This window comes from Tinamus guttatus, unplaced genomic scaffold (genome assembly GCF_059628265.1).
Source record: "Tinamus guttatus ecotype Peru unplaced genomic scaffold, ASM5962826v1 Tinamus_guttatus_pri_ptg000056l, whole genome shotgun sequence".
In the NCBI taxonomy this organism is placed as follows: Eukaryota; Metazoa; Chordata; class Aves; order Tinamiformes; family Tinamidae; genus Tinamus; species Tinamus guttatus.
The window spans coordinates 5,815,072-5,840,186 of NW_028288590.1; the positions used below are offsets into that span (position 1 = coordinate 5,815,072).

General features: G+C 47.1%; 2 protein-coding genes across 4 annotated transcripts in view; one reads left to right on the forward strand and one right to left on the reverse strand.

Annotated features, from left to right (window-relative positions):
* The window catches only part of TRIM55 (tripartite motif containing 55), a 39,488-nt gene extending 22,548 nt beyond the window's left edge, over positions 1–16,940 (forward strand). For 2 of the 3 annotated variants that reach the window (XM_088540187.1, XM_088540186.1), the window contains 2 exons: positions 528–806; positions 16,821–16,940. In XM_088540187.1, the coding sequence (XP_088396313.1) occupies positions 528–806; positions 16,821–16,940 (399 nt within the window). The remainder of the gene's footprint in view (positions 1–527; positions 807–16,820) is intronic. The other variant, XM_088540189.1, reaches the window with a different exon arrangement.
* A 1,716-nt stretch (positions 16,941–18,656) lies between these two features.
* On the reverse strand, positions 18,657–20,243 carry CRH (corticotropin releasing hormone). Its single transcript, XM_088540106.1, has 2 exons — positions 19,978–20,243; positions 18,657–19,655 (listed from the first exon to the last, which is right to left on the reverse strand). Exon 2 carries the CDS (start codon positions 19,638–19,640, stop codon positions 19,143–19,145), a length of 498 nt encoding a protein of 165 aa, XP_088396232.1. The 5' UTR covers positions 19,641–19,655; positions 19,978–20,243; the 3' UTR covers positions 18,657–19,142.
* Positions 20,244–25,115: the final 4,872 nt, after the last annotated feature.

Here is a 25,115-nt window from a genome sequence, read left to right on the forward strand (position 1 = left end):
TTGAACTGGGTGTTTATCTGTGTATGAGCTGAAATCAAGTACGTAACTAAGAGTCTCTAATTTGGCAGGCAGCCTTATCCCATTACTGGACAGTTACTAGGCAAAACCATTAAGACACAGAGCCTCCTCCTCCTCCTGAGTCAGTTTTTACCGTGGTAGGGCTCAGCCAACTCTCATGGAGTTATTCCTCAGTTAGAAATGGGATTAAAAGGAGGCACAAAGTGTATAAATGCATTAAGGGACCACTTTCTCACTCCTTCCTCATTCTGTGTCCCCTTCTCAGCTAATTCTATCCTCCTCTTTGTTAGTAACTTATTTTCTTTTCTTATGCTTGTGTTATTGAAATGATAGATGCCTTTACTCTGCACTTTGATTATACTTCTTTTGGACCCTCCACTAGAGCAAATATGTTCCTTGCAGTGAGATCTAACAAACACGGCATGCAGAGAAACATGGCTTCTGCAGGAAGGTAACATGGTGCCCTCTGCTTCTTCTTCTTCTTCTTCTCTTTATCGGTCCCACCTAAGGACGAGGTTGTGGCACCAAGTGGCTCTCAGCAGACCGCAGAGTCTGACAGTCCTGTGTCATCCACAGCAGAAACCGCCGATCCCTTGTTTTATCCTACCTGGTATAAGGCTCAGTCGCGGCAATCAAGCAGCCCGAGCTCGACCCCCGCGAGCGGGCTGGGGAAAGTAGGGCCTCCTGTTTCTCCGGAAGCGAGTGCTCCGAAGGCAGAAGCCCCAGCCGTGGTGGAGAGCGCAGCGGGGAGTGGTAAGGAAGGTCCCACCACCACGGCAGCGTCCCAGGTCAGTGCCATGGAGCTCACACCGTGAGGGGTGGGATGTTCCGCACGGCGGGAACAGCAGCCGCTAGGGAAGGTGCGGGTTAACTGTCCTCTGCATGCTAAAGAATAATAAGAATAACCTCAGAAATATGAGAGTAGCTTAAATTGGCATCGCATCCGGCTTTCTGGGCTTGCAAATGACCAGGAGATGCTCGACCTCAGCGTAACGCGTGGGCCGTTGCTTGTGCTTAGCTGGGCTGCCGGCGCACCTAACTCGCGTGAGCCGCTCCCCGAGGAGCCGCCAGGGAGGCTGGTGATTGCTCTGCACGTCAGGCACTTGCATGTGTTGGCAGCAGGCAAAGCCCGTGCATGAGGCCGTCGCTGGCTGAAAGCCCGGGTGCCTGGGGTGCCTGGCATCTGGTTCTGCCCAGCAGCGAGGCAGCTTTGCCCTGTGCAGCTCCGCGGCGTGGGCAGCTTTTCCATGGGCTCACTGGGCCATGCAGCGACCTGGTGCTTTTTTGACCTTTTTTTTTGCTGCTCAGGAAGCAGGGGGAGATTTCCTGGGTTCACGTCTGCTGCAAAGGGTTCCCTCCCAGGCTTCCTGGGACATGAGCGTTCTCTGCTTCTGCGCTAGTAGGTGACAGTCAGGTAGCCCCTAGCAGCACTCACTAAATTAGACTGACCAGTTTTATAGATACCGAACTTCAGCTGTGTACTTTAATGAAGCAATTACCTGAATGTGTGAAGGAGGAGAACATGAGTGTGCAAGTGAAAAAGCACAAATGGGTATCAAATATTTAGTGCTTTTTCCTTAAAAGTTGGAGTTGGCAGTTCAGTTATTATTTACAATAATAAACCATCATACAGAGGGCAAAAGGGTCAAGAAGGACTTCCAGCAGATATGATAAAAGGGGCACATATATTCAGTGGCACTTGAATTTGGGGTAAGGATTATCATTGACTTCAGTCTTAGTGAAGCAAAATTTGACCCACAATTTCCAGTAGTCGTTTTCAAGTCAGGGTTGATTTGGTACAATAATGGAAAAAAGACAAAGAAAAGTTTATTTTAAAAATATCTTTCAGTATATTCCAAAAAAGGTAGCAAACATGGGTAAATTCAAAGTCAGATTTGCCACTGCATTTTTTTTCATAACACTTCCACTAAATAAAAGGTTTTACCTACCACAGCCAGGTAAAATCCTCAGGAACTTAATTCCCTGGGAGTTTTCCTGAGTGTTAAGCAACTTTGGTTCCTAATTTATCAGTAACAGGTAAAAGAGCAAAACTAATACTCAGTATGACCAAGTTTCTGTAAAACTATTGTGGTGGTTTTCAGGCAGGTCAGAGAAACAGTCTGGAGTCCAGCTTTCTGCATAATCAAGTATAGGGAGTAAAAATAGCCAAGTGGGAAAGGTGTTGGTTCTTGTTGTCTTGTGCCTTTGTGGGTGATGGGTTTTGATATTTCTCAGAATTAGGAGTGATGTTAACAGTTTGGGAGGAGGAGTGAGCTGAGGAGGACGCGGTCCTGGGGATAGGAGGAATTAAAAGTGAGAGCCACAACTGAGGACAGGGCTGGAGACAGGGTAAGGGATAGGAGACCATAGGGAGCAGAGGGTGGAAATGTGCTCAAGGAACAGAAGAACCAGAGGGCTCTGGCGAGGAAGGGAAGCAGGTTGATGCCACGGTTGGAGTGTCACGGATCTGAGCAGGAATGTGGTACCGTGTCTAGGCCACTAAGCAGCCTCTAGCATGTGGCATCATTTTCAAGTACGTGAACTTCAACCTTGTTTTTTTTTTTTTTTTTTTTTCCAATGCATGCGTTTTTTTTTACCCAATTCAGTCTCAAATGCCATACTTACTTACTTATTAAAATATAGATGTATATGACTGGTGTTCCTTATACCCCTGTTTTTACTGCCTTACTCCAATTTAAAAAAAAAAAAGGAAAAGTGCTTTGGAAAAAGAACTTTTTCAGTAAGCTTAGCGTTGATGACTATGGTTCATTTTATGACAACATTGGTGAAGCGTTCTTCTTATTTTCTCACAGGGGTTAGCATTCTGCATATCACTTTTGGCATTTCTTATCATACTACATCATCTTTGGAATCTGGTTCAATACATGATTTGTACTTTCATGGGTAGGAAATGTTTTCTTTTACCATTAACTAACAGTGCAAGTAGTGTCTCTGGTGATGTTACTACGTGGTTTTAAAGGAAGTTTTCCTTTTATCCCATCCAAAAAACATCACACTAGTTCACAAAACAATCGCCTAAAGCATTTCTTCCTTGCACCTTCAAAATGCCACCCTTCAGCTTAATCCTGCATGGTTAAACATTGCATCGCCCTGGTTTAAAGAAAGAAAAGAGAGATTTATTTCCTCAAATGCATGGGCTACTATTTCAGTTGCTTTCAGATGACCAGCAGGTTCGTGGTCATCCGTCCAACCAAGCCTGTTCAGTCCAACAAGTCGGGGAGGCAAATGCAGACGGTAACGATTGCCGTCGGGGGCTTATGGATCAGGGGAAAGTCCTCTCTGCAAGGGCTGAAGGATGACACTGGCGGAGAGAATAGCTTAACCTGGCCAGATAAGCTCGTCAATTGGAAGGTTCCTCACCCCCGAAGCTGAGGGAGCCTCCCAGGGCAGTGCGGTGAAAAGCCCTGGTTGAACGCTAAAGCCTCAAGCTCTGGCGTGGGTGGCTGGCGGAGGTGGGGACTCTCCGGTCGGGATTGCTCCCGGCACCGCTCCGTGCGCTGCCCCGGCTTTCCCACGTGCGCAGGCAGGATCTGCCCGTGTGGGAAACTGCTCTCTCCGCCGGAGCAAAGCGGCGTCGCTCTCTCCTGGGCCGCTGCGTCCTAGTTTTTTAGCAGGCCGGGCTGCCGGCTGAGCCTGTGCCGGAGCTGCCGACGGAGGCTCCCACGGCCGGCAGCCCCGCACAGAGCTGGCATGAGTGGAGCCCCCTAAAATATGAGTACAGAAAATGCCAAAAGGGGGTCTGTGTTACAAAATGCTTCTCCAAAAAGCTCAGGCTCCCCTTGCTGGGCTCCCCCCCGGTCCCTGTGCTCCACACTGGAGCAGCAAGAGGCTGAGGGCTCTGGCACCCCTAAATCCCTGGATTACATGGAGCTCCTTGTCTCATATACTGAGGACCAAAGCCCTCTGACACAAAGCAGCAGTAGTTACCTTTGAGCATTTGCTGTAATGACAGAAAAAAATCAATTCTTGTCTATCATTCAAAATGAAAATGCTTGCTTTTCCCTGCTCATTTTTCTGCTCTGCTCTCTAAGCGCTGTGCACTATGATATGGTGTCTCTGTGGAAAATGCTAAACTATCATTCAGCTTTTCCATCCCAAAATTCCAGCACTGTGACTGAAGTATAGTGCTCCATTTAAAAAAAAAAAAAAAGAAAAAAATAGGAAAAAAAAAAAGAAAAAAAGATGGGAAGAAGAAGCTGTCACTTTTGCTTATCTGCATAAGTTATGCAAAAAGATGCACTGTCTGGTAGTAATTTGAATTTGAAAAGAATCGGACACTGTGAATCTCAATTAAATTTACAGAGCATAGTTTAATTCTCATTTATTAGTGCTTGTTTTTGAAAATTTATTATATTATTACAGGAGGACATAGCGCTTATTTGTACACATGGGAAATCACACATGAGAATGGCATTATGCTCTTTTTTCTCTCTCTTTCTCTTTTAATTCAAAATACCTTTTGAAATTAAAAATAGACAAATGCAGAAAGCTCTCATTTGCGGCCTCCTTGTACGCAGTCTCTAGTGACAGCTTTATGATTTATTTAATCATGAAATAGAAAGGAGGTGAGGGAGAAAGACATTTTGGTCAGAGACTCTACTTGAATAGAAATGATTTTCCTCTCCATATGTAGCGAGCTGGCTGTTTAGACAGCTTATGTCTTTATCCTCCATGTGAAATATCAAGTCACTGCCCTTTGTCCTCTTTGTGTCATGAGCCCCTACAAGACAGGTAACAGAGTTCCTCAAAATAAATATCAACAATAATAATTTATAATATTAATAATAATGGAAATCCACACATGACCATAAAGGGACATAATATTTCTTATTTTCAGGATATTTAAATAGAAGGTTCTAATGTGGATGTCTTTGTTATTCAGCAGCTATAAGAGATCAGTTCTATCTATTAATCCCCCCAAATTGCTTAAGATAAACTTTGCTTCGCCCTCAGGAGTGTTATCAATGTAGTGCCACTTTTCCTCTGGATGTGGCTCTCAGCTAGGACATGCCAACACGAGGTGCAGCAAGCAAGTGTAAGAAAGGCTGACACCAGGGGTTTCAGCATGAACACAAGAGGAATTTCGACATCCCACTTAAAGGAGGTGCTGAAGTAGTAGGGTCACTCTAGGCTGCTTCTGTGGTTAACAGAGGACAAGGGGCCTCCAGGGAGGGAGACAACTCACTGACTGTCGGTGTCTTGCACCTGACATTCTGTGTCTGCAGTCTGGGTGGCATCACATTTAATAGACATGCCTCGGTTAAGAGTCTTAAAGTAAGTGGATGTTTTTGAGTGAATCTGAACCTCTATGGGTGACAACCAGGAGCAAATGATCAGAACACAGGGAACAGGACAACGAGTTGCCTTTCTGCTCTTGGGAAAACCTTAATTTGGTGTGATACATTCGCAGAAGATGATGTGGACAGTGACAATCAGACCTTTCCAGTGCATGGGAGAAACAGATCTTGGAGTATGAAGCAAAAGCAAGAAAGCTTAGAGACACAGTCTGTGATGAGTTATGGAGGGAAAGGGAAGGATAAAAGGAGGTGAAGGAAGCATTTGCTAAGTCTTTAAAAGTCCTTTTGTGTGTGATCTCCAGAAACACCCCAAGTGTGATAGGAAAGAGAATGGCTATTTCCTGAATCCCCAAAGGGATTATACCTAAAAAGCTCACCTGTTGGGCATGTCAGGACACAGGCATCTGTCTGCATGCTCATTATACCTGGAGGATGCTCCTGATGGCTCCCAGTAAGTGTGGGGCTGTAGGCAGAGGAAGAGTGGCATATGCATTTTGTAAATGCTAGTGTCATCTAACCGCTGGGCTTGTTCACCTGAAGGAGTTTGTGGACCTTCAGGCTCCTCTGAATCTGATTTCTAAATATGCATTGAGTCATCTTTAGTAGTAAGATTAGACTCCAGGAGTGCTAAAGATCTGTCACTTGTAATAGAGCAAATGCTCAATACTCCTGACTGTCTAGCCAGTTATGTAAGCTCTTTTTGCTGTCTAGCTTTAGGCAACTAAACTTGAAAAGCTGGGCCTAAATTGTGCCCTTGAATTCGCTTGTGCAGATCGCTGATAATTAGACAAAGCAGAGCACAGCAAGAACAGTAAAGCCACTTTCCAGGAATGTGTAGGGCTTAACAATATCTTCATGCTCAGAAACACCATATCCCGTATTTTGTAATAGAGGAACCCCAAAACACAGCAGTGGTAAAACCATGGATTACAATAAAACCCTATTGTGTATCACTGAAAAAAAAAAAAGCACACGTCCCCAGATGCCCTGTGTCTCTTCAAATTATGTCAGTCTGGCTAAAATACAGACCGCAATTGATTGCAGAAAAATTCGTTCATTTTTGCTCTAATCAGGTTTTTGTAGGCAATATCTCTTTTGCAGGGACATCATGAGGATTTGTGAGAGTTTATGAAACATCCTGCATTCACATGAGTCTCTGGTTACCCAGTTTATTTAGTCTAAAATGAAGCACAGGAGCCTATATTCTGTCTCCCAATCCTTTGGCAGCCTGTGTCGCGGCGTGGCTGGTTGTCGTTCCAGAGGACTCAAACGCATACCTCAAGCTTGAAAGGAAATGCAAGTTAATCATCCACAGACACTATTCTGATCTAATTTCCCTTTGCTGCCAGTAAGTACAGTACTTTAATTCCATGAGGGTATAAAATATAATCAGGACTGAGCTGCTTAGAAAGAGAAATACTAATGGAGTGGCCTATGTTAATCTTGTTTCATCAGTTTCTAAAATTTCTATTACTTGCTTGCAACCTTATGCCACCTGCCAGAATTACCATAGGGACATTCCTCTCTGTATTCAGGTATCGTAGCTGTCTTTGCCCTGCTGCTGGATGCCTCCATTTCAGATGGTGATCCTTCATATATTTACCATGAAATGACATTAAGGCATATGTCAGAGAAGTCAGTATTTAGCTAAGTCTTAGCCAGCTGGTTGTCTCTTGTCAATATGCAGACAACATGGACAAAATAAGATTATTTAAAACAAAAATAAACCTGAGAGAGATCAGGCTGTGCTCCTTGCTCGTGTACTTCTGCTTTTCCGTCACTCTGCAAAGGTGCAGGTCTACATTTTAGCTCAGTGCTTCTCTGGAGTTATTGCACAAGTGCAGTGGTGATATACAAGCGATAAACTCCTTTATCTTCTATAATTTGGAAACTGAGTCTTGCCAGTCTTGCTCAGCTGAGTCAGCACATTACTGCTGCCAGGGCAAGGATTGCTTGCTTGAGAGCAGAGAGCTTTGCAAGGCAGGATTTAGTGGGAATTCACACTAAGCAAGGCCCTTCTCCCTGGCCAACCCAACGCAGCCTAACTGCAGTTTGCTGTCAAAAGGAGACAGAAAGTTTGTTGGTATCAGGAGCAAACATAGCCCTAGCTGAACTCCCCCCGGAAGCCGGTTTCTGCTCCCGAAGCTCCCTTCTCCCTTGTGCAGTCATATTTAGTGTTATTGAAAGATCCAAGAGCACAAAGAAGAGAATTCAACTTGCTATCTGCTCTCTGTACCTGAATATGCTCGTATTGAGTCTCAGGTAGAAAACTGGTCTATATCTGTGCTGTTAAAAAGTCTGCGGGATTTGACTGACTGAAAAATGGGTCACCTATCCTCAGTGATGTTTGACCTTTTATAGAAGACCCATGAATCAGAATAAAAATCCCAGTTAAATTCTGTTTGAAGCTGCTTCCCAAATCTCACTTAAATTTCACTTTTGAAAGATTATGCATTCTGTAGCTGAGAAATAGGTATTTTTTGATGCAAACTCTCAGAGAGACATTTAAAACTTCTGCTTTGGCTTCTCTCTAATTTGACTTACTGAGGTGGGGCTCAGTTATGAAGTTCAGGTCTGAGGCCATTCGGGCTGTTATTTAGTTGGTGGCAATTTCTGCTTGTAAATTTCCATTTCGCATCTTGACTTTGTGCTTAAGGTGAGATTTTTTTTCTTCAGTTTAGCAAATACATGCAGAGAAAATCAGAAGTCTTGATTGCTCCTCTTTTAACACCTCTCTTCCCCTTGCTTCTGAGAATTATCTGCGTGATTCAGAGGCAGCGATGACGAGTCGTGAGGGCAATGCATTAAGACGGGCTTTCAGACAACAGTTTCACATAATTAATATGAGTGGCAAATATTTCACCTGAAGTTTTACCTCAAATAGTCTGGTCTGTGATTTGTCTGGTGAGTCACAGATGCCATCTGATTTATATATGTTTCAATTTCAGGCCGTTGCTGGCAATAATCGGACCTCAACAATAACAGTGGGGACAAAATTATTTCTCTTGTTCAAGTTAATACAAAGCCAGCCTCACCCAGATCTTGTCTTCCTGAAAATAGCTCCTTGAAATACTGAGCTGTATCTGCACGAAACCTCCTTCTGAAAATATTTCTCCTTCCACTCTCTGTTAAGACATTCTCAAAGGGAAGTAGCATGTAAACAAAGTGTTATTTCTTAATCGGGGATGAACTGTTGCTGTTTTACATCACACTATGGTGGATCTATGTCACAACAACACAAGCCACCTGCTTGCTGGTAGAGTATTTGGTTTAGTTGTCTTCCTGCTGCCTTGAGACATTTCAGACTTTCCATGGAGCTGTAAACTCTTCTGTGCAAAGCAGGGCTCTAACAGAGAGAGAGGGATCAGTGCTTAAATACCAGCCTAGCTGACTACACATACTGAAATCCCCCAGCAGTAATTAGCAGTTAATTAGAGCTGAGTCCTCCTCTTTAGACACTGAATTCTGCCACTTCTAGGCATTCCTGACCTCTGAGGGATTGGGGCACACAGGAATGAAGAGCATCATGCCTTGTTTCAGTGCCTGACACTTGAATTGGAGATGTGGGTTGGATGGGTACATTTACATGAAAAAGAAAAGAAAAAGAAGAAAAACAAAAGTAGAGAGAGAGAGATAGGAAATACAGCAGTAACTCAGCCTTAAATCCCTTTACAGGTAATACACCTTCCAGACATATTTACAATAATTGTTAGCTGGTTAAGCTTCAGAGACTGATAACTAATTCAAAATCTGTTAGCCCAAGGTTAGAAGCCAGAAGAGAGGGTTCCGTGCTATCCAAACCCTGCTACAAAATCTGGCAAAGTTGTCAGAGGACTTTTCTTTCCACTGAATAAAGAAGGATCCCACAACCCTTCAAGTGGTCCAATTTTCTCATTGTTCTCCTTAATTTAGAAAACATCCTGACACATTTGCTCAAGTCTGTCTTGCCCACCAAAGGTGCAGATCAAGATACAGGCCCAAGCTCCTAAAGCACATGGGACTCTGCACTTCTGCACCAAGAAGTGGCATTTTTTTCAGGTTGAAGCAGTTGCTGCTTGACTTAATCTATTGTAAAATGATTTATTGAGAAAACATAGCTGTTCTTTTTCCCCATCAGTGTAACAAGCCTTTTTGGTGTCTGGCATGTATTTTAATATTTTAAAAAAGATTTGTTTTCTTATCTAAATGTAATTTTATCATTTATTTATATAAAATAAGTTTTTTTTTTATGGTGTCAGCCCAGATGCAGGTTAGTTCCAAGCCTGGCACTGCTGCCACTTGTTCGTAGTCTTAGTAATCGGGTCAATAGTTAAGCATCGTTAAGAGCAGTGTTTGTCACCGCTTCTTCAGGCTTCACCTGGGAACCATGCGAGATGGGCAGCAGGAAGCCCGTCCTGATTTAATATCTTGCACATAGGTTGGCCGGGTAGTGTGTGAACAGGCCAGCATTGCTCACGCACGGGGATAGATGATGATGTGAGACATGATCCCTCCGGCGCCTGGCCAGGAAGCCACAGTGCTGCTGGCTGAGCAAAGTATTATTATTGGAGCCAAGTCATTCCTTGGCTACCCGCTTTGATTGCCGTGGTCACAAGAAAGAGAAGATTCAGGTGACTGAAGTCATGGAAAAACAAGCACAGAGAAAAAGGGGCAACAGGCAATCAGGGGAAAAAGGAGTTTTGACTGAGGCTTGGGCTCTCTTTCTGTTACAAGGTGGCTTTAAAGAACAGCAACCTGTTGCTTAGCTGAAGTTCCAGCATTTCCTCCTGTGGGGGTATTTCTGACCCTCACCAAGGCGTGATGGACCCACAGCTCACGTCTGTCACCCCCGTCTTGCTCACAGCTAAGTCCATCCTTCCCGGCGTGGGCACGCGCGGTGCGGCAGCCCCGCAGCACGGCGTGTGCCGTGCGCCTCGCGGCGCCGCTACCTGATCCGGTGCATGGAGCGCCAGGGTGAGTCACAGGCTCAGCTGGCACCGTGTCCTGTGCGCTGGATCTGCAAAAATACCGTTTGGAGAGAAAGAAAAAGCTCTAATTTACAGCACTGTTACTCAATGGAAGACAATGTGCACATTGGCATACTGAAGTTAAGCTATTACTAGATTTGTTACGTCTCTCTAAAAGTCAATAGGAATATTTCTTTGGCGTGGATTAAATGGGTCACTACCACAGAGGAGTATTTGAAGGTCTTTACCACAGAGTAGTACTTGGAAGGTCTTTATTTCACAGTTAACTTGTTCATCTCGAGTTGTACCTGCTGATTTGTTGAAGCAAAAGGAGGAAAAAGAGTTGGAAGTAGCAAGGAACTCACTGATACTGGTGGCCAGCACTTACTGCTTACCCCTACAGCCTCTCAGGATGATCCTTGTCTTCACTGGACAGTTCTCCAGTAGGACTGGGAAAGGAGCAGAAATGGTAGATGGCTCATTGATTGGGAGGTCCTCAAAAACTTCATTATGAGAGGGTCAGAGGATGGTGTGTGGATAAATCCAGGAGAGACTATTTCAATGGGGAAACCTTGGCATTCGCATGTTTGTAAAAATTCTCCTCTTGGGTTTGCTTGATTTTCTCGGACTTTCCAAGAAATTTGAGGGTGCTGCAATAATAGCTGCAGTATTAAAAGGGTGTCTTATTATTGGAATTTTTATATCAGTTATGAAAAAGATTGGTTATATAGAAAGGGGAAATGCATTTAGTTTGTCTCAAACACTGATCAGAAACAAGTCACTCTGTTAAACTATTCTCTAGAATTGTTTCCACCACAAATTCAGGTGTCTGGACATTGGTATCTTGTGGGAGATGTACAGATTCTGCACCAAAATAAGCCAGATGAGTTTTTCCCTGAACTTGGTCTCTAAGATCATTAAGTAAGAGACACTGCATTAGCCATTAGCCACATAATGCTAATTGTAATATGAGGAAAATCTATTGAAGAAAGCCATTTGCTCCCAGTGGACATTTAAAATTCATTATGGCCACTATTCACAGTAGCACACAGCTAGGACTATGATTGATGGAGTTTGTCTGTTTGTATTATTTTGTCTCCCACCGTGTGTTTTTTGGTGGCAGGTAATCTTAGCAATTATTTCAGAGGATACTCTGCTGGTTCCCACTAATAAAAAGAAAAGATCCATATAAAATAAGCTGCCTCTTAGCCTGAAGCAGTGTTGTTGTGATAGATGTGACAGCTGCCAGGTGTTATGCTGAAGGAGCTAGACTGCATAAAAATATGAAAACAAAATGCTTGAACTAAAGTTTAAACTATTTAAAAATAACCTGTTGTGCTCTCTTTGTTTCCGCTGCCTGGAAGTATTGAGTGCCAGAAGTGTAACACTTGACATTTGTGGCAGACAAACATAGCCTACAGATTCTGTGATGGCTTCGCGACCAGCTAGCATTTTTTAATAACGCTTGTTCTTGTCAGCGCTGGAGGTTGTTTCTAAGCAAGGTAGCTAAAATGTGGGAATTAACCATAATTTCTTGCTCGTTTTCTGAGGCCACAGAAACCTTGGGAGCAAGCAGTCGGTAGTTTCACTGCTTCTTTCTCCAAGACTTGTGTTTTCCTCCAAATTTACGCTCTTGCTCTCCCACTGGATCAAGAGGAGGCAGTGAAAGAACTGGGTGGTGCTTCCAAGGCACCCTGGCCTCTTTCTCTGGCAGTAAAGGTGGTTTGGGAGGTTCTTGCCAAATGGACCTGCCTCTTGTTCCTGCCCAGATGCCACCACGCGCATCGCAGTTGTGCTGACGCAGCTGTTTGCAGGGCTGTGATGGAATCAGCGCCCAAATGGTCCGGGTTAAAAATATCTTCCTTCACCTCAAAAACAAAACAAAACAAGCGATGTCGCTGCAGTACCGCTGCCATCGTCAGCACAATGCTGCGAACAGCTGCAGCCATGCAAATGTGAGTGAGCGTGGAGGGGCCGGGTGCATGGGGCGCCAGGCGGCAGGATCGGCGTCTGGCGAGCACAGCTCTGGAAAACGTTCATGCAGGTGCATGAGAGGGCTATTTGTAACCAGCCAGAGGCACCGTGAGCAATTGTTGTAAGAAATAAGTTCCTTTCCTAGGCTCTTTGATTCCTAGTAAGTCACATACATTCTCTTTTCACTCATTTCAGTGTAAATCTAGACCTTTCTCATTAGTTCAAATTGGAGACCTTGATTCCACAAGATGGTAAACACAATTTTAGAGAGCTCAGTACTGCCTCAGAAATAACATACTGAGGTTTTCAACTGGTACAAATTCACTGTGGTTGTCTAAAAAAGGTTGACAAAGAATTTGAGAAAGTTGTTTTTGCATTGCTGGCAAAGGCATAATCTGTCCTCCTATGGTCAGCCTAAAGCCAGCAACCATTTTTGTGTTCTGACTAATTAGACAAAATTGGGATCATTTACTCATGCAGCATTCAGATAAAATATACTACTGAGTGATCAGCGCTCATTTCTCTTTATTTCTCCTGTTCCCTTGCAAGCTGGGGTGATATAACTGCAGAGAAGGCCACTGTAACCATAGCCTGCTTAATCGGAAGTCAAAAAAAAAAAAAAAAAAAAAAAGAAAAAATGCTCCAAACAAAAAGCAAATGAAAGAAGAGAGAGTTAAGTTTCTTCACCTTTCCTCAACACTTTCCAAAATTAAGATCTTCTATGTGTAGATCTTTTAGGATGAGGCAGATCACCCTCTGGTAGCACCCTCGTAAGGGCTGAATATGACCTTCTTGACTGAACATCTCACTTATGAATGACCAGAATTTGCTAAGATGGGTCCCAGCCCTGTACTCGAAGGTTGTGGAGATTAGTGGATGTGCTGAGCAGGGTGTGTGGACTTCATGGTGTTTCAAGCACCTACCCTAGACTGCCTGTTTTTACCAACATAATTAGGATAACTGCAGTGTCCTATTAAACAAAAACACTACTGACAGTATCTTACTCCTTTCCTGTCACCCACACTCTTTGTCGGAACTCTGTAGAAATTTGACTAGTATTTGTGCTTAAAGAGGCAAGTGCTGAAAGATGCTGAGTACCTGCAGCTTTTATACAACCCATCTGATCAAACTTGCACTGTTTGCTCACACGAATTCGTCGTGTGCCAAGTGCTGAAGGGTGCGAAATGGCTCCAAAGAGCTGGCACGTGAGCTCCAGCTCGGACTTTGCCTATGCACCAAGCAAACTCAGCCATCAGTCACGCAGGGTGTGCTTCCCTTCCTGCTCCAGGAGTTGGCCTGGTGAAAATTCCTGGTGCTTACTGAAAGCATCATCTGATGTCACCCGACTCCACAGGGGAAAACATAAATCAAAGCGTAAGTATTCAGCACTCTCTCAGCATTGGCCTGATGTGATTAATCCAGTCTGAGGTAAACACTTTAGTTATTCCTTATTAATGTTAGGGACCCAGACTCAGGGTTGGGACTTGTTATTCTAGGCAACGGGAAAAACAAGCCCTACCCATGAGATCTCCAAGACCAAAAGATAAAGCACAGGTAGAAGCTTAACAACAGTTACCTAATAATAGTGATGGACAAACGCAACGAAATGTTGTATATCTGAAACATCTGAAAAGCATGTGGCGAAAGCTGTGCCATGCTCAGCAGAAAGCTTTTCCCTGACCATGGAGGGGGAGTGCAGCGACAGCAGGAGCGGAGTGCTCTGGGGTGAGACTGCAAGGGCCTGTAGAGGGGTTGGACGTTCGGACCCTGCTCACACTGAGGGGACCTGCTTCAACTTTCTACCCAAAAAAGTTCAAATAGTTCTTTTCTGTAGAAGCTGAAATCTTTGTCTCCAGCCGCTCTGAGCCGTGTGGGCTGCTGTTGCAAGGGCAGAATGGATTTTATGATACGGACAGGCGGGCGGCAGTTTCGGTGGTCTCTTGCCTCACACAAGGATAACGCAGCTCAGCCACTGTCCGATTCAGAGCACAGAGGCAAAATGTCCCAGGTGTGAAAACAGAAGTGCAAAAGCCAGTGAGTTTTGCTCTTGCTTCACTCCCCTCTGGGCATGATGGTGAATTATTGCTCTTGGAAAGGCGCATGGAGATATTGCAGACTGGCAGCCTGCTGGGTCTGGTGAGGTGCTGGGAGCAAAGGCTTCCCGCAGCCAAACCCACTGGGAATCTGCTGGAGCTCCGGCGTTGTTTTGCTGACACGAAAAGATGTCATCACATCAGAATATGAAGGAGTTAACACATTATGAAATAGAGTTTTCTCAGGGCTGTAGACACAGATTGTTTTGTTTGAAATGCAGTGGTGGCTGTGCTGGTTAGCAAGGTAATGCAGTCACCTTCCCAGTCTATGTTTTTATGTTGTGCTTTATTTCTTCTAGCATCGCTAGGCCCAAAGCCTGTGAAACAGCTACTTAACTTTAAGCTCATAAATAGTTCTTTCTTTCGAAGTTAAGCTTTGGTTACAAGGTGTTTCTGGATAATGGTGGGTTGGAACAGCAAATGGAAGTGATCAAGGAAGTCTGTCCTGGACAGGGAGAGAAATGACAAGGCACCAGAGTCATTCAAATAGAAAAGGAATAAAAATGCAGGGAATTATTTTTTAAACCTCCTTCCAGGAGGTAAAAAACACAAGTAGGGGAGGCTGCCCTATGCAGGGTTACACACACCACTGAGGGCTTGGTGCACAAGATTGCACAAGCAGTTTCAAAATGAGTTTAGCTATCCCAGGCCCTTCAGCTGTCCTTCCAAAATAAAAGGCAAAATTTTCAACATCACAGAGCTACACTTCTGCATCCAGTGAGATCCAGCAAGCACGGAATTCTATATAACTTTGAAAATCTGGCCTTTATTTACTGCTACTACTTGCCTTTTGCCATCTGGCCTGCACCATTTCAGTCACAAGGTTTGCATTCAGCTCTTTTCAGGACCGAGAGTCAGCGAGCAAAAGCAATATTATTTTGAAAAGTTTCATGTCCATTAAAAAATCCTTTTCTGAGTCCGGTGTTTTGCAGCAAGTAGCAGAGGTGCCTAACTTCAGAAGTGTTAATGCAAAAACGTGGAAAGATTAGCCCATATTTCAGACATTAAGGCAGAATCTCACCGAGCAGTTCACTGAAGCTATTAAGGCTATTCCGGTCCAGAGCAACTGAAGGTCTGCACTTGAATAATATCTCTGATTAGACATAAGTAAAGTGGCATGGATCTGCTTTTATACCTCTGTGCTGTCTTGTCTGTTGGTGGCAGAGCACTCAGACAGGTAGTAACTGGAATTAAGCCCGCTAGCCAATTCATACATAACCTACCATCACTTCTCACTAATTCCTACAGCACACTTTAGCATTAAATACTCACAAAAATGCTTAGAAAAGTCATCCATCCCATCCTTCACTTCTTCATCAGCATCCCTGCTTCACTGCTTGCTCCTGGACGTGTATGTTAGCATCACTGCTTTGGTAACTTTCTGGTTTTGAACAGTGTTGTAAATGATGGAGTTGTGTTCAGATTCAGAGGACACAGGTCTCCCCTTTTCTCTCTACTGTATAATCTCTTGACATCAATAGTCCTGCAATCCTGCTGGAGCGCCCAGAGTAAGGCAAAACCCTGCACAGAGAGCACCAGGAGTGGGGGCCCAAGGCTTTTAGAACTATTTTAGTGTTAAGCAAGTACAGTAGTGTAGATATGTATGTAGGTAATTGTGGTTTTAATACTACAGACACAAAGCATCCCTTAGTTACCCAAACACCCATTTTTGTTTATTTTATCTGTCATGGCATTTCTGATAATATCACAAAGCTACTCTTCACTCTGCCAACGGATCTGAAGACTCTCAGATCAGCAAAAGTATTTCTCTGTATTCTAGTGACATGTTAAACATTCAGCTAATTAAATAATAATAATAATAATTCCTGTTAGTAATTAGTAGGTAAGGCATGTCAAGTCCAGATTCCTTTTTTACTGTAGGTGTAGGATGCCTCTTTTCTGCACCAGGGAGCAGAGGCAGAAGCTTACTTCTGCATTATTTATTTTCTTTTCTTGCGCTAAGTAAAACTGAAAGAAAATAAATACTAAAAGACTTCAAAGGAAAAAAAAAAAAAAAGAAAGAAACACAACATGTCCAAGGCACATTTTATGACAGCTGAGCAAGTATCACGCTGAGTGGCAGTGCACTGACAATAAGTTTTGGCTTAGGCCCACATCAATCTGGAGGCCCAGCTACACAAGCCAAGCTGGCTCGGGATCACTTATAAACAGGCAGTTAGCGCCTTCAGCGCAATGCTATCCCAGAGGCCCAAACCGGGATCAAGCCCTTTGCTCAGGGGCAGCACACACACATAGTGTAATCCTTCCTCTACCAGTGTTGGTGGCAAAAGTCCCACTGGCTTCTCCGGTGTTCCTGCTCCGGCTCAACTACTCCCAGAGTTCCCCTCCTTTTCCCCTTTACCCGCTTCACCCTGCTTTTTTTTTTAATTACTATTATTACTGTATTGTGAACTGCTGAGGATTCTTACTCAATTCACCTTCCCCCTTGTCGCCCTGTCCTTCTTTCGCAGGGCGGCTCTGAGGCGCCGCCGCGGGGGCGCGCGGAGGAGGCGCCCGCGGGCCGCGAGCGGGGCGGCGAGCCGGCTCGCCACGTCTTCTCCTTCTCCTGGCTCAACTCCCTGAGCGAGTGATGACTCACGCGGGCTGCCTCCTGGTGTGCTTCTCCGAGGGACCGCGCCTGGAAAGGGGCGTCCGAGCAGGCTTCGCGCCCAGCGGCTCCGCCGGCCTCCGCTCCGTACCCGGCCCTTGGGATGGTGGCGTCCCGAAGAGGGTGGGAGCTGCGCCACCGTACTCAGAGTGTTTTCCAATAATTTCTTGTTTCCAAGGGGAAAAATGGCATCGCTACAGCCGTAGGATGAGCACTGCTAATGTTTCACTATTTATTCACTTTTCAGTATGTGTTTGTGTAGGTGTAAATGCTTCATCCGTGTTGTTCGTTAAAATGCTATTGTGATATTCACTAGTAGTATCCTTTGCCAATACAGTGTTTGCCCACAGCATTTACACACCAGTGAAACTGTCCCTCCTGGGCACCCCCAAATCAGGGTTAAGTCTAAATCCCTCCCTGCAGTCACGTGGGGACCCACAGTGCCGGGGCATCGCACGCTGCAGGAGCCGAAGGCAGGAGGGGAGAGGGAAGCTGCTGCTTCTGCCCCCCTCTCTCCCTCCCTCCGTCCCACTCGGAGCGACAGGGAAGCAGCTGGAGCACTGCCCATGTGTCTGTGCAACCAGAACCTGTCTTCTCCGTCATCCCCGAGCGCAGCGCCCGGGGAGGGGATGTGTCCTTGCACGAAACCAGGGTGCAGCGAGGTGGCCACAGGTATTTGGTAAGGGCTTACGTGGAACGCACCCCATGGTGCCCTGTGGAAAAGGCTGACACTGAACGTCCTGTTCATGTGCACAGCAGGTGCTGTGCATGGCAGATGTCTAAAGAGACCGGGTTTCTGTCTTAAAAGCAGAGAAGCTCCACAGGATGCGCTGAAGGAAAACTGAGGGCAGGGTTTCAGCACTCAGGTGTATTTAATGGAGGTGGGCAGGTTGCCGTGTGCCCATTAGAGGAGCAGGTTTAAGCTGGCATCTAGTTCTGTGTGAATCTTTCCAGGAACCCTGAGTCAGACCCTAAGCCCAGCATTTTGGCAGAGCGGGGGCCGTGCTGCACCGGGGAGCCGGGCAGAGCGGGTCCGACGCAGCGTCTGCTTCGCCGGCGAGGGGCTGCCATCCATCCATCCATCCATCCGGCCCCAGCGGTCACCGCGGCGCAGCACAGGGCCCAAGGCACGTCAGCGAGTCATCACAGCCCTACTCTGTACCTATTTCCCCACGCAACGTGTTACTGCAAGAGAAGTTTTGGAAGGTCATGTAGGTGAGGTCTGTGAAGAGCTCTGAGATGATCCTGCCTGGAGCGGCCACCTCTCTGCACCGTCATCACCATTTTCTGATGGGAGTTTTCCCCATGGATTTAGTTTGATGTGGGGAGCTGCTGTCCTGATCCCAGTCATCCCAGCAGATTTCCACCAGCTTCTCCCTCAGTTTCCCCACACACACCACAGCCTCCCTAACGCCCCTGGGACGGAGCCAGCTTCACGTCTCCACCACTGGACGAGGGAGCAGAAAGGCGTGTTGGTGTGAAAACGGGAGGACAAACAACACTAAAACATAAATTAAAACAAACTAAAAAAGGAGGGAAAAAGAGAGGGAAGGGGAATACATTCCCAGGGCACGGGAGGAAGGTGGCATTTGCTGGGATAACGCGGAGCTCCCAGGCAGGGGGGCGGGCTGGATGTCCCCGCGCTCGTTCCCCTGCCTGCGGGTGAGCGCTGAGGGAAGGCAAGAAAGTCTGTCAGGCCGTTGTCACTTTGCAGCTTTTATTAAAAATATAAATATTAAACATTCTCTTACACAACAAAATTGACCGAGCGCTGAAAAGATGTTTTATTGTGAAAATGTTTACAGGAGAAAGTGGATTTGAAGTAGCTTACAGAGATTCCCCCTCCCACCTCCCTGCCCCCACCAGAAAAGTTATCTGTCTTCTTGGCAACATTTTTTTTTCCCAATGCTCACACATCCCTACGCAGCGATGTCACTAGAATAACTGGGAAATGGAGAAATAAATAAAGGTAGGGGAGGTTACGAACGACACTCGTGTTTCTGCACTTGGTACGCGGCTGTGCATGCTAGTCAAGGGACGGAGGCTGGTCGGAGTACCCCCTTCTAGGTTTAAAGCTATATAAAAATAAAGAGATGACACCAGAGCAGCACTATGGTACATCGGACTGTGTAATTACTCCTGTGCTAACCGCGGAATCTCTTTGGCAAGGCGGGGGGGGCCCCTCTCACTTCCCGATGATCTCCATGAGTTTCCTGTTGCTGTGGGCTTGCTGCGCCAGCTGCTCGGCGCGGGCCATCTCCAGGACTTCCCGCAGCAGGTGGAAAGTCAGATCCAGGGAGATGGGCGGCTCCTCGGAGCGCTTCTCCCGCTCCACGGCCTCGGCGTCGCCCGCGGGGCTCCCCGGCGAGCGCTCGGGCGCCGCTGCCCGCACCAAGTCGGCGGCGCCTTCGGGGGGCGGCTGGTGGCCGGTGCCGCTGGACGAGGCAGGCAACGAGGGCGCGGGTCTCCTGTCCAGGTTGCCCAGGCGCAGGAAATACTCTTCTCCCATGCGGAGCAGGACGGGCAGGGTTTGCTGCTGCTGCTGCTGCTGCTGCTGCTGCTGCGGGAAGAAGTCTGGCTGGCGCGGAGCCCCGGCCGGGCTCTTGCTGAGGGCTCTGCACTCCTGGCAGGGCAGGAGCGCGACCAGCAGCATCCCCGTGGACACCAGCAGCTGGAGCTTCATGGTCGGCGCCCGAACCTGCAGCGGCGACAGGAGGGGCCGGCCGAGGGGGGGCACGGCCGGGGCGCGCGGTTAGCGCGGCCGTCGGGGCTGCGGAGCCCCCGCGGCGCGGCGCGACGGGGACGGGCGCGCGGGGGGCGCGCAGCGGCGGCTGCTGTCCCGGTGCTGAAAGGCGCCGCTCGGCGCCCCCTCCGCGCTGCCCCCCCCGCCCCGCCGTCGAGGGGGCCGCCCCCGCGGGAGGGCTCCCGGCGCGGCGGCCACGCGTGTGCGCGACCCCCGCGCCCTCCCGCGCGCCGGCGGCCCCGGCTCCCCGCGGCCGAGGGGGCTCCCGCGCTCCTACCCGGGGCGGCGGCGGCGCTCGGCGGTGCCCGGCGTCCCCTTCCTCTCGCTCTGCCTCCGAGGTGTCTCCCGGCGAACTTGTGATCAGATTTGGTCCTAATCGGAGCCCGGGCGCGGGATTTTTATAGCTTAGACCCTCTCCTGGAATCACGCAGAACTTGCCTAATAAGCTGACGCTCTCCTGACAGCGCCGCTTGCGTGCCCCGAGCCACTGCTGAATAAATCATGGGGGCCCGTCGGAGCGCCGATGGGCCGAGTTTCGCTATCGCAACCCCAAATCGCACGTCCAATTATATCAACAGATATTTATCGCCTCTGCGGTGACGTCAGCAGGGCTGGGGGCCGGGAAGCAAGGTGCCCCCCCTTCCAGCCCCCCCCCCCCCCCGCACACCCCATTGACAAAAATACTTGAATGAGATTTTCCTAAGATTTCCTAGCGGGCGCGTACGACGAGAGGTCACCCCGGGGGAACTTCCTACGCGGGCGAGGAGCCGGGCGGCCCCGCAGCGCGGCCGCGGGCCCGACGGGGCGGCTGGGGCTGCCGTGCGGGGCCGCGCGGCCCGGGGCGGGGGGGGCCTCAGCCGCCCGTCCCCGGCAGCAGCGCCGAAACTGTCGCCTCCGCGGCGGGGGCCGCCCCGACGGGGCGCAGGAGGCGGCGGGTGGCTCCGGCGGCGGCTCCGGGACGTGGCCGCGCCGGGATGTCCCTGTCTGCTCCACCGATGCCTCCCGTTGCCCTCCGTCCCTCCGTCCGGTCCCGGCTGCCGCGTCCCTGGCCACTGCCCGTCGCCACATCCTCCGTTATTCCTTATTTACCTCCCTTATTTACCCCCACTTTGCCTCCGACCAGATGATTTTCCCAGCATTTTTGCCCTTCCTCTCCCCCTGTCCTCGCTAAGGGTCTCTGAATCAGCAGGTGCCTGCAAAGTGTTGAGTTTTCTTGGAAGTGCTCTCCCTTCCCCCTTGTGCCTGAAGGCTCTGGACCACGTTCCATCAGTATCACCAGCTGTGTTGCTCACCCTCAGGGCCGCTCGTCCAGGAGGTAACACTGCTTATGGAAATAATTCAGGTGCCCAATGGCCACTCCATGCATAAGGAATATTCTTCTGTTTTAGCATCCCATCAGCTTTATCACAGCAACTGTCCTGCTTCTCCATTACCTCAGTTCCCACCTTCATCATATTCTTCTCTTTAAAATTGCACTGAAAACCTACTGCCTGTATCCAGCCTAGGTGATGGGTGCTTGAGGTCACGTGTTTGTATGTCTCTGATCACAGTGAGGAAGAAACCACAGAAGGTGGTAGTGCTAAAACAGCAATGAATCTCTAATAAAATAATGATGTTCAGACCGATTAGTGCGGGGGCTGGCCACAGCTCCATGCTGAGCATCTCCTGGGAGGTGATGTTCACTGTAACTTCTGGTCTACCAGAGTTTGACATCATGGACGAGGTGCCTTAGAGTCACATCTCCTAAACGAACGGAAAAACAAGCCATAACAGCAGAGCTTCGTCTCCCCATTAACTGCGTTAGCGCCAACACTCATGAACCGAAGTGCATATGACAACAAAAACAGAACGGAGTAAGTCTTGTATATAGTCACTGCTCTTTGTGTGCTTTAAAAGCGTGTCAGTGCAGTCTTCCCCGAGAGCAACAAGAGGTTCAAAGAGGCCGGGGCTCACTTCAATGAACTTGTGGAAAATGTAAGAGGCACTTCTTAAACTGAGTTTCTCCAGATGTGCCGTGAGGTGGTTTTTATCACAATGTCTCCATTTTTAGGCCACATGTACTTTTTAGAGACTATGAAATCTCTTAAAATACTGTGATCATAAGCATAAAGAAGGAAACACTCTGATCCAAATGTGTTTTTTTAGGATCGTGGGTGAGATGAATAAGATAAAAAGCTGCATCTCTCCAAAAGACTGATGCCAGTGAGAATTTGGCTCAGATTATTTTATGTTTGTCATCATTTAAAATATTATTTAGGTCCCTTTAGGCAGACAGTTTCGTCCCTTGAAGAACTACAGTCAGAGCAAAGCCATCCCAGGAGTCCATCCTAGGACAATTCCTGCAGTTTTCACGGAACCATGTAACCTGCCAAGTTCTTCTTACCTTTTTCATGCCCCCTGGCTCTGGACAGTCTATATTTTCTCACACACACTTGTTTTTAATCCAACACAGTCTTATTAACCCATGTTTTTCCCATAGATTGATGTGTTAGAGGACTTGCATAAATCTAAATGCAGGGAAGACTGAGACACATTTGGATGCTTTGATAATGAGAATATAAAATATCACTAAGACCTGAACTAGAAAGTACTTAGGCTCAATACTTCAAATGCAGAACGACCTTCCTAAGAACATAGATCCTTTCTCTAAAGAGTAAGGTGAAATCTTCTAGGTGAAATCTCAGCAGTTGCTCCTGAAGAAATCTACACCAGAAGAAAGACTGGATTGATGCTGGAGGCGAGAAGAGGGGAAACAAAACAGACAGTTGGAAAATCTGGATATGAGTTTTAAAGTTTGAGGAATAATTTGAGTTTAGCTTATTAGAGCATAAGAAAAGTATTCATATTTGGCTCATTCTGCAAGCATTGGGGCAAGCCTAATTTTTGCACTGAATAGCAAAATAGCATTGTAAAGAATTAAAAAGCATCTTCTCCATCCCTCTCCCCCAAGCTGACTTGGGTTGGGTGGCAACTGATCTCCAGCTTTAGTGTTCTCAGACTTAGGCACCTACTGAAAGGCAATTAGAGCTACTCTGTCAGAGATAATGGAAAGAAAAAACATGCCCAGAGCATGATGCATCCTGATGCAAACTAATATCTTAAGGCTTCAGGAGAAGTTCACCTCGTTCTCTGGTCTATAAAGGGAGTGCAGACAACTACCTAGTCACCAAATTTTTAAGTGGTTAATGTTAGGCCAGAAGAATGCCCACTGCATTGACTGACCATAGCAGAGAGATCACACAGTTCTAAAAATAACTATATAGAAGTGATGAGTGAGTTAAAGTGAGTTAAACTAGGGATATGGCTCCTACTCCAGGTATTTTTGAAGATGTCCAACTTCAGACATGGAAGGGCTAGCACTAGAGGGAGATCAGCCCCCGACCATGGTGTAGTGTTTCATTGCAATTCCAGCTTTTGTCAGAAGGTAGAAAGGCTTTATGGTACTGCTGGGTTTAGGAAACTTTCCTATGTCCTTTCACACGATCACTTATTATCACCTTCCTTACTCAGTCCATGCACTCAGTTCTCAAACATATGGCTTTATATTCTGGAACCATTTCAAGTGAACTCTATACACCCTGCCCCCTCTGAAGTACCTGCATTTATGTAGTGGCATGTGTATATATTACATTTTCATTCAACGATTTGGTAACCTTGGTACTAAGAAATCTAAATCCATTGGTCACAACTTGCATATATTCTATAGCAACCTAGAGAAAAAAGAAGAAAATTTCAAGACACTATGTCTGATGATTAAGGCATTTTAAGAACCAAATACTTTTGCTTATTCTTTGTCAGCAAAAACATATTTGCTAAACTGATCACAGAGAACATCAATTAAAGTAAGCTTAAAAATCAATAAAAATACATCAGTTAAATAGAGAAGAATATGTTCTACGTCAGAATGAAAAACAAAACTGATTGATAGAGATCTGAAATGTATCTCATTTCTTCTGAATCCATCCATTTTCAAAATTCTCATCTCTCTCGCTGAATTTTAATTTCTCTTTCAAACAAAATTTTAAATGATTTCTCTCCAGAAAAGTATCTATTTTGCTCATGTCACCAGGTTTTTCTGCTGTGTCTCACCATTGTATCAGAGTTCCACTAATGCCCTTATTAAGATGCCTTTCATATAGTCCTGTGAGCAAGGAAGCCTCCTTAATTCTCCAAATTAAATTTCCAAAGGGGAACAAAAACATGAGACGACAAAGTGATTCACCCCACATCCCTCAAGGTTTTGTGTATTAGGCAGGAGTGACTCTTGTATTTTCTGAGCCCAAGTTCACAACCTCAAGTGAAAGACTTTTCATTCATGGGATAATACTGATATTTTTTTCCTCCTAGAATACTGACCACAAGACACAGTTTTATGGGCTCAAGGTCTCAACAGAAGGAAAAATTCCTCTGAAATCCCTCCTCGGTTCCACGGTGTCTGTGCGGGAGGCAGCGCTGCTGCATCTCGTGCACGCGCAGATTTGCAGGGATCATTTCGCTCCTGCAGCCTGACCTCCTGCTGAAGAGAGGCCAGTAAACACCACTCAGGAATTTCAAGCACATACCCAAGCAAGAGCATGCCCAGTGCTTAAAGCTTCATGCACCCAGGGAGGGGGGGATGATTTATTCACCCAAATGCTTGCAATGCAAAGGGAAGCCGGGTACCCTCCTGAATGTCACCAAAAAAGCACAGGGCCTCACAGCCTCGCTCACTAATTCTAATCAGCAGAAGGAAGTTGTAAAATTAGGCTGGGAAAAGTCTGCGTACTGGGAGGGCTGCGCCCCTCTCCTTTCTGACAGCCCTCAGCGAGGGAGGCAACAGCTGACCTTTATATTTACCTCAGCGCGCCTGTCAGCTGCCGCTCCTGCCCTCTCCTGCCGCGAGGGCCGCGCGGGCGGCTGTGCGTGCGCCCTCGCGCCGCTCATCGCCCCAACTCTGCAGGAATCCGCCTCACCGTGACGGGTGGCAGCGAAGAAACCCATCAAACAGGCACTGTGTGGAGACGCGGGGTAGTTTGTTCTTCCCACTCTCTGGATGCCCAGTTACGTTTTGCCACCAGAGAAGTGTCGCTGCGTGTCTGCCTGCTGAGGGCCCGATCTGAATGTCTGGATACTGCCACTGGCACTGGGAGCAGAACTGGGATTCAGTTGCGTGTGCTCGTGGAAGAACCCTCGGAGACCCATGGATTCAGCCTCGCTTGCAGTGACAGAGAGGAGGGCACCCGGCAGGGCACAGGCTCGGGCGAGCAGGATGGGGACGCGCTGGGCAGACACATCCACAGGGCACGCGGCCAAGCAGCCAGAGAGGAGGCCTGCAAGGACCCGTCTAATCTAATACTCAATTAAATTAGGCTCCAAAGGCCCCAAAAGGGAGAGGCAGGCGGGAATGCCAATATTGCTTCTTCTCAGAGAGAACCT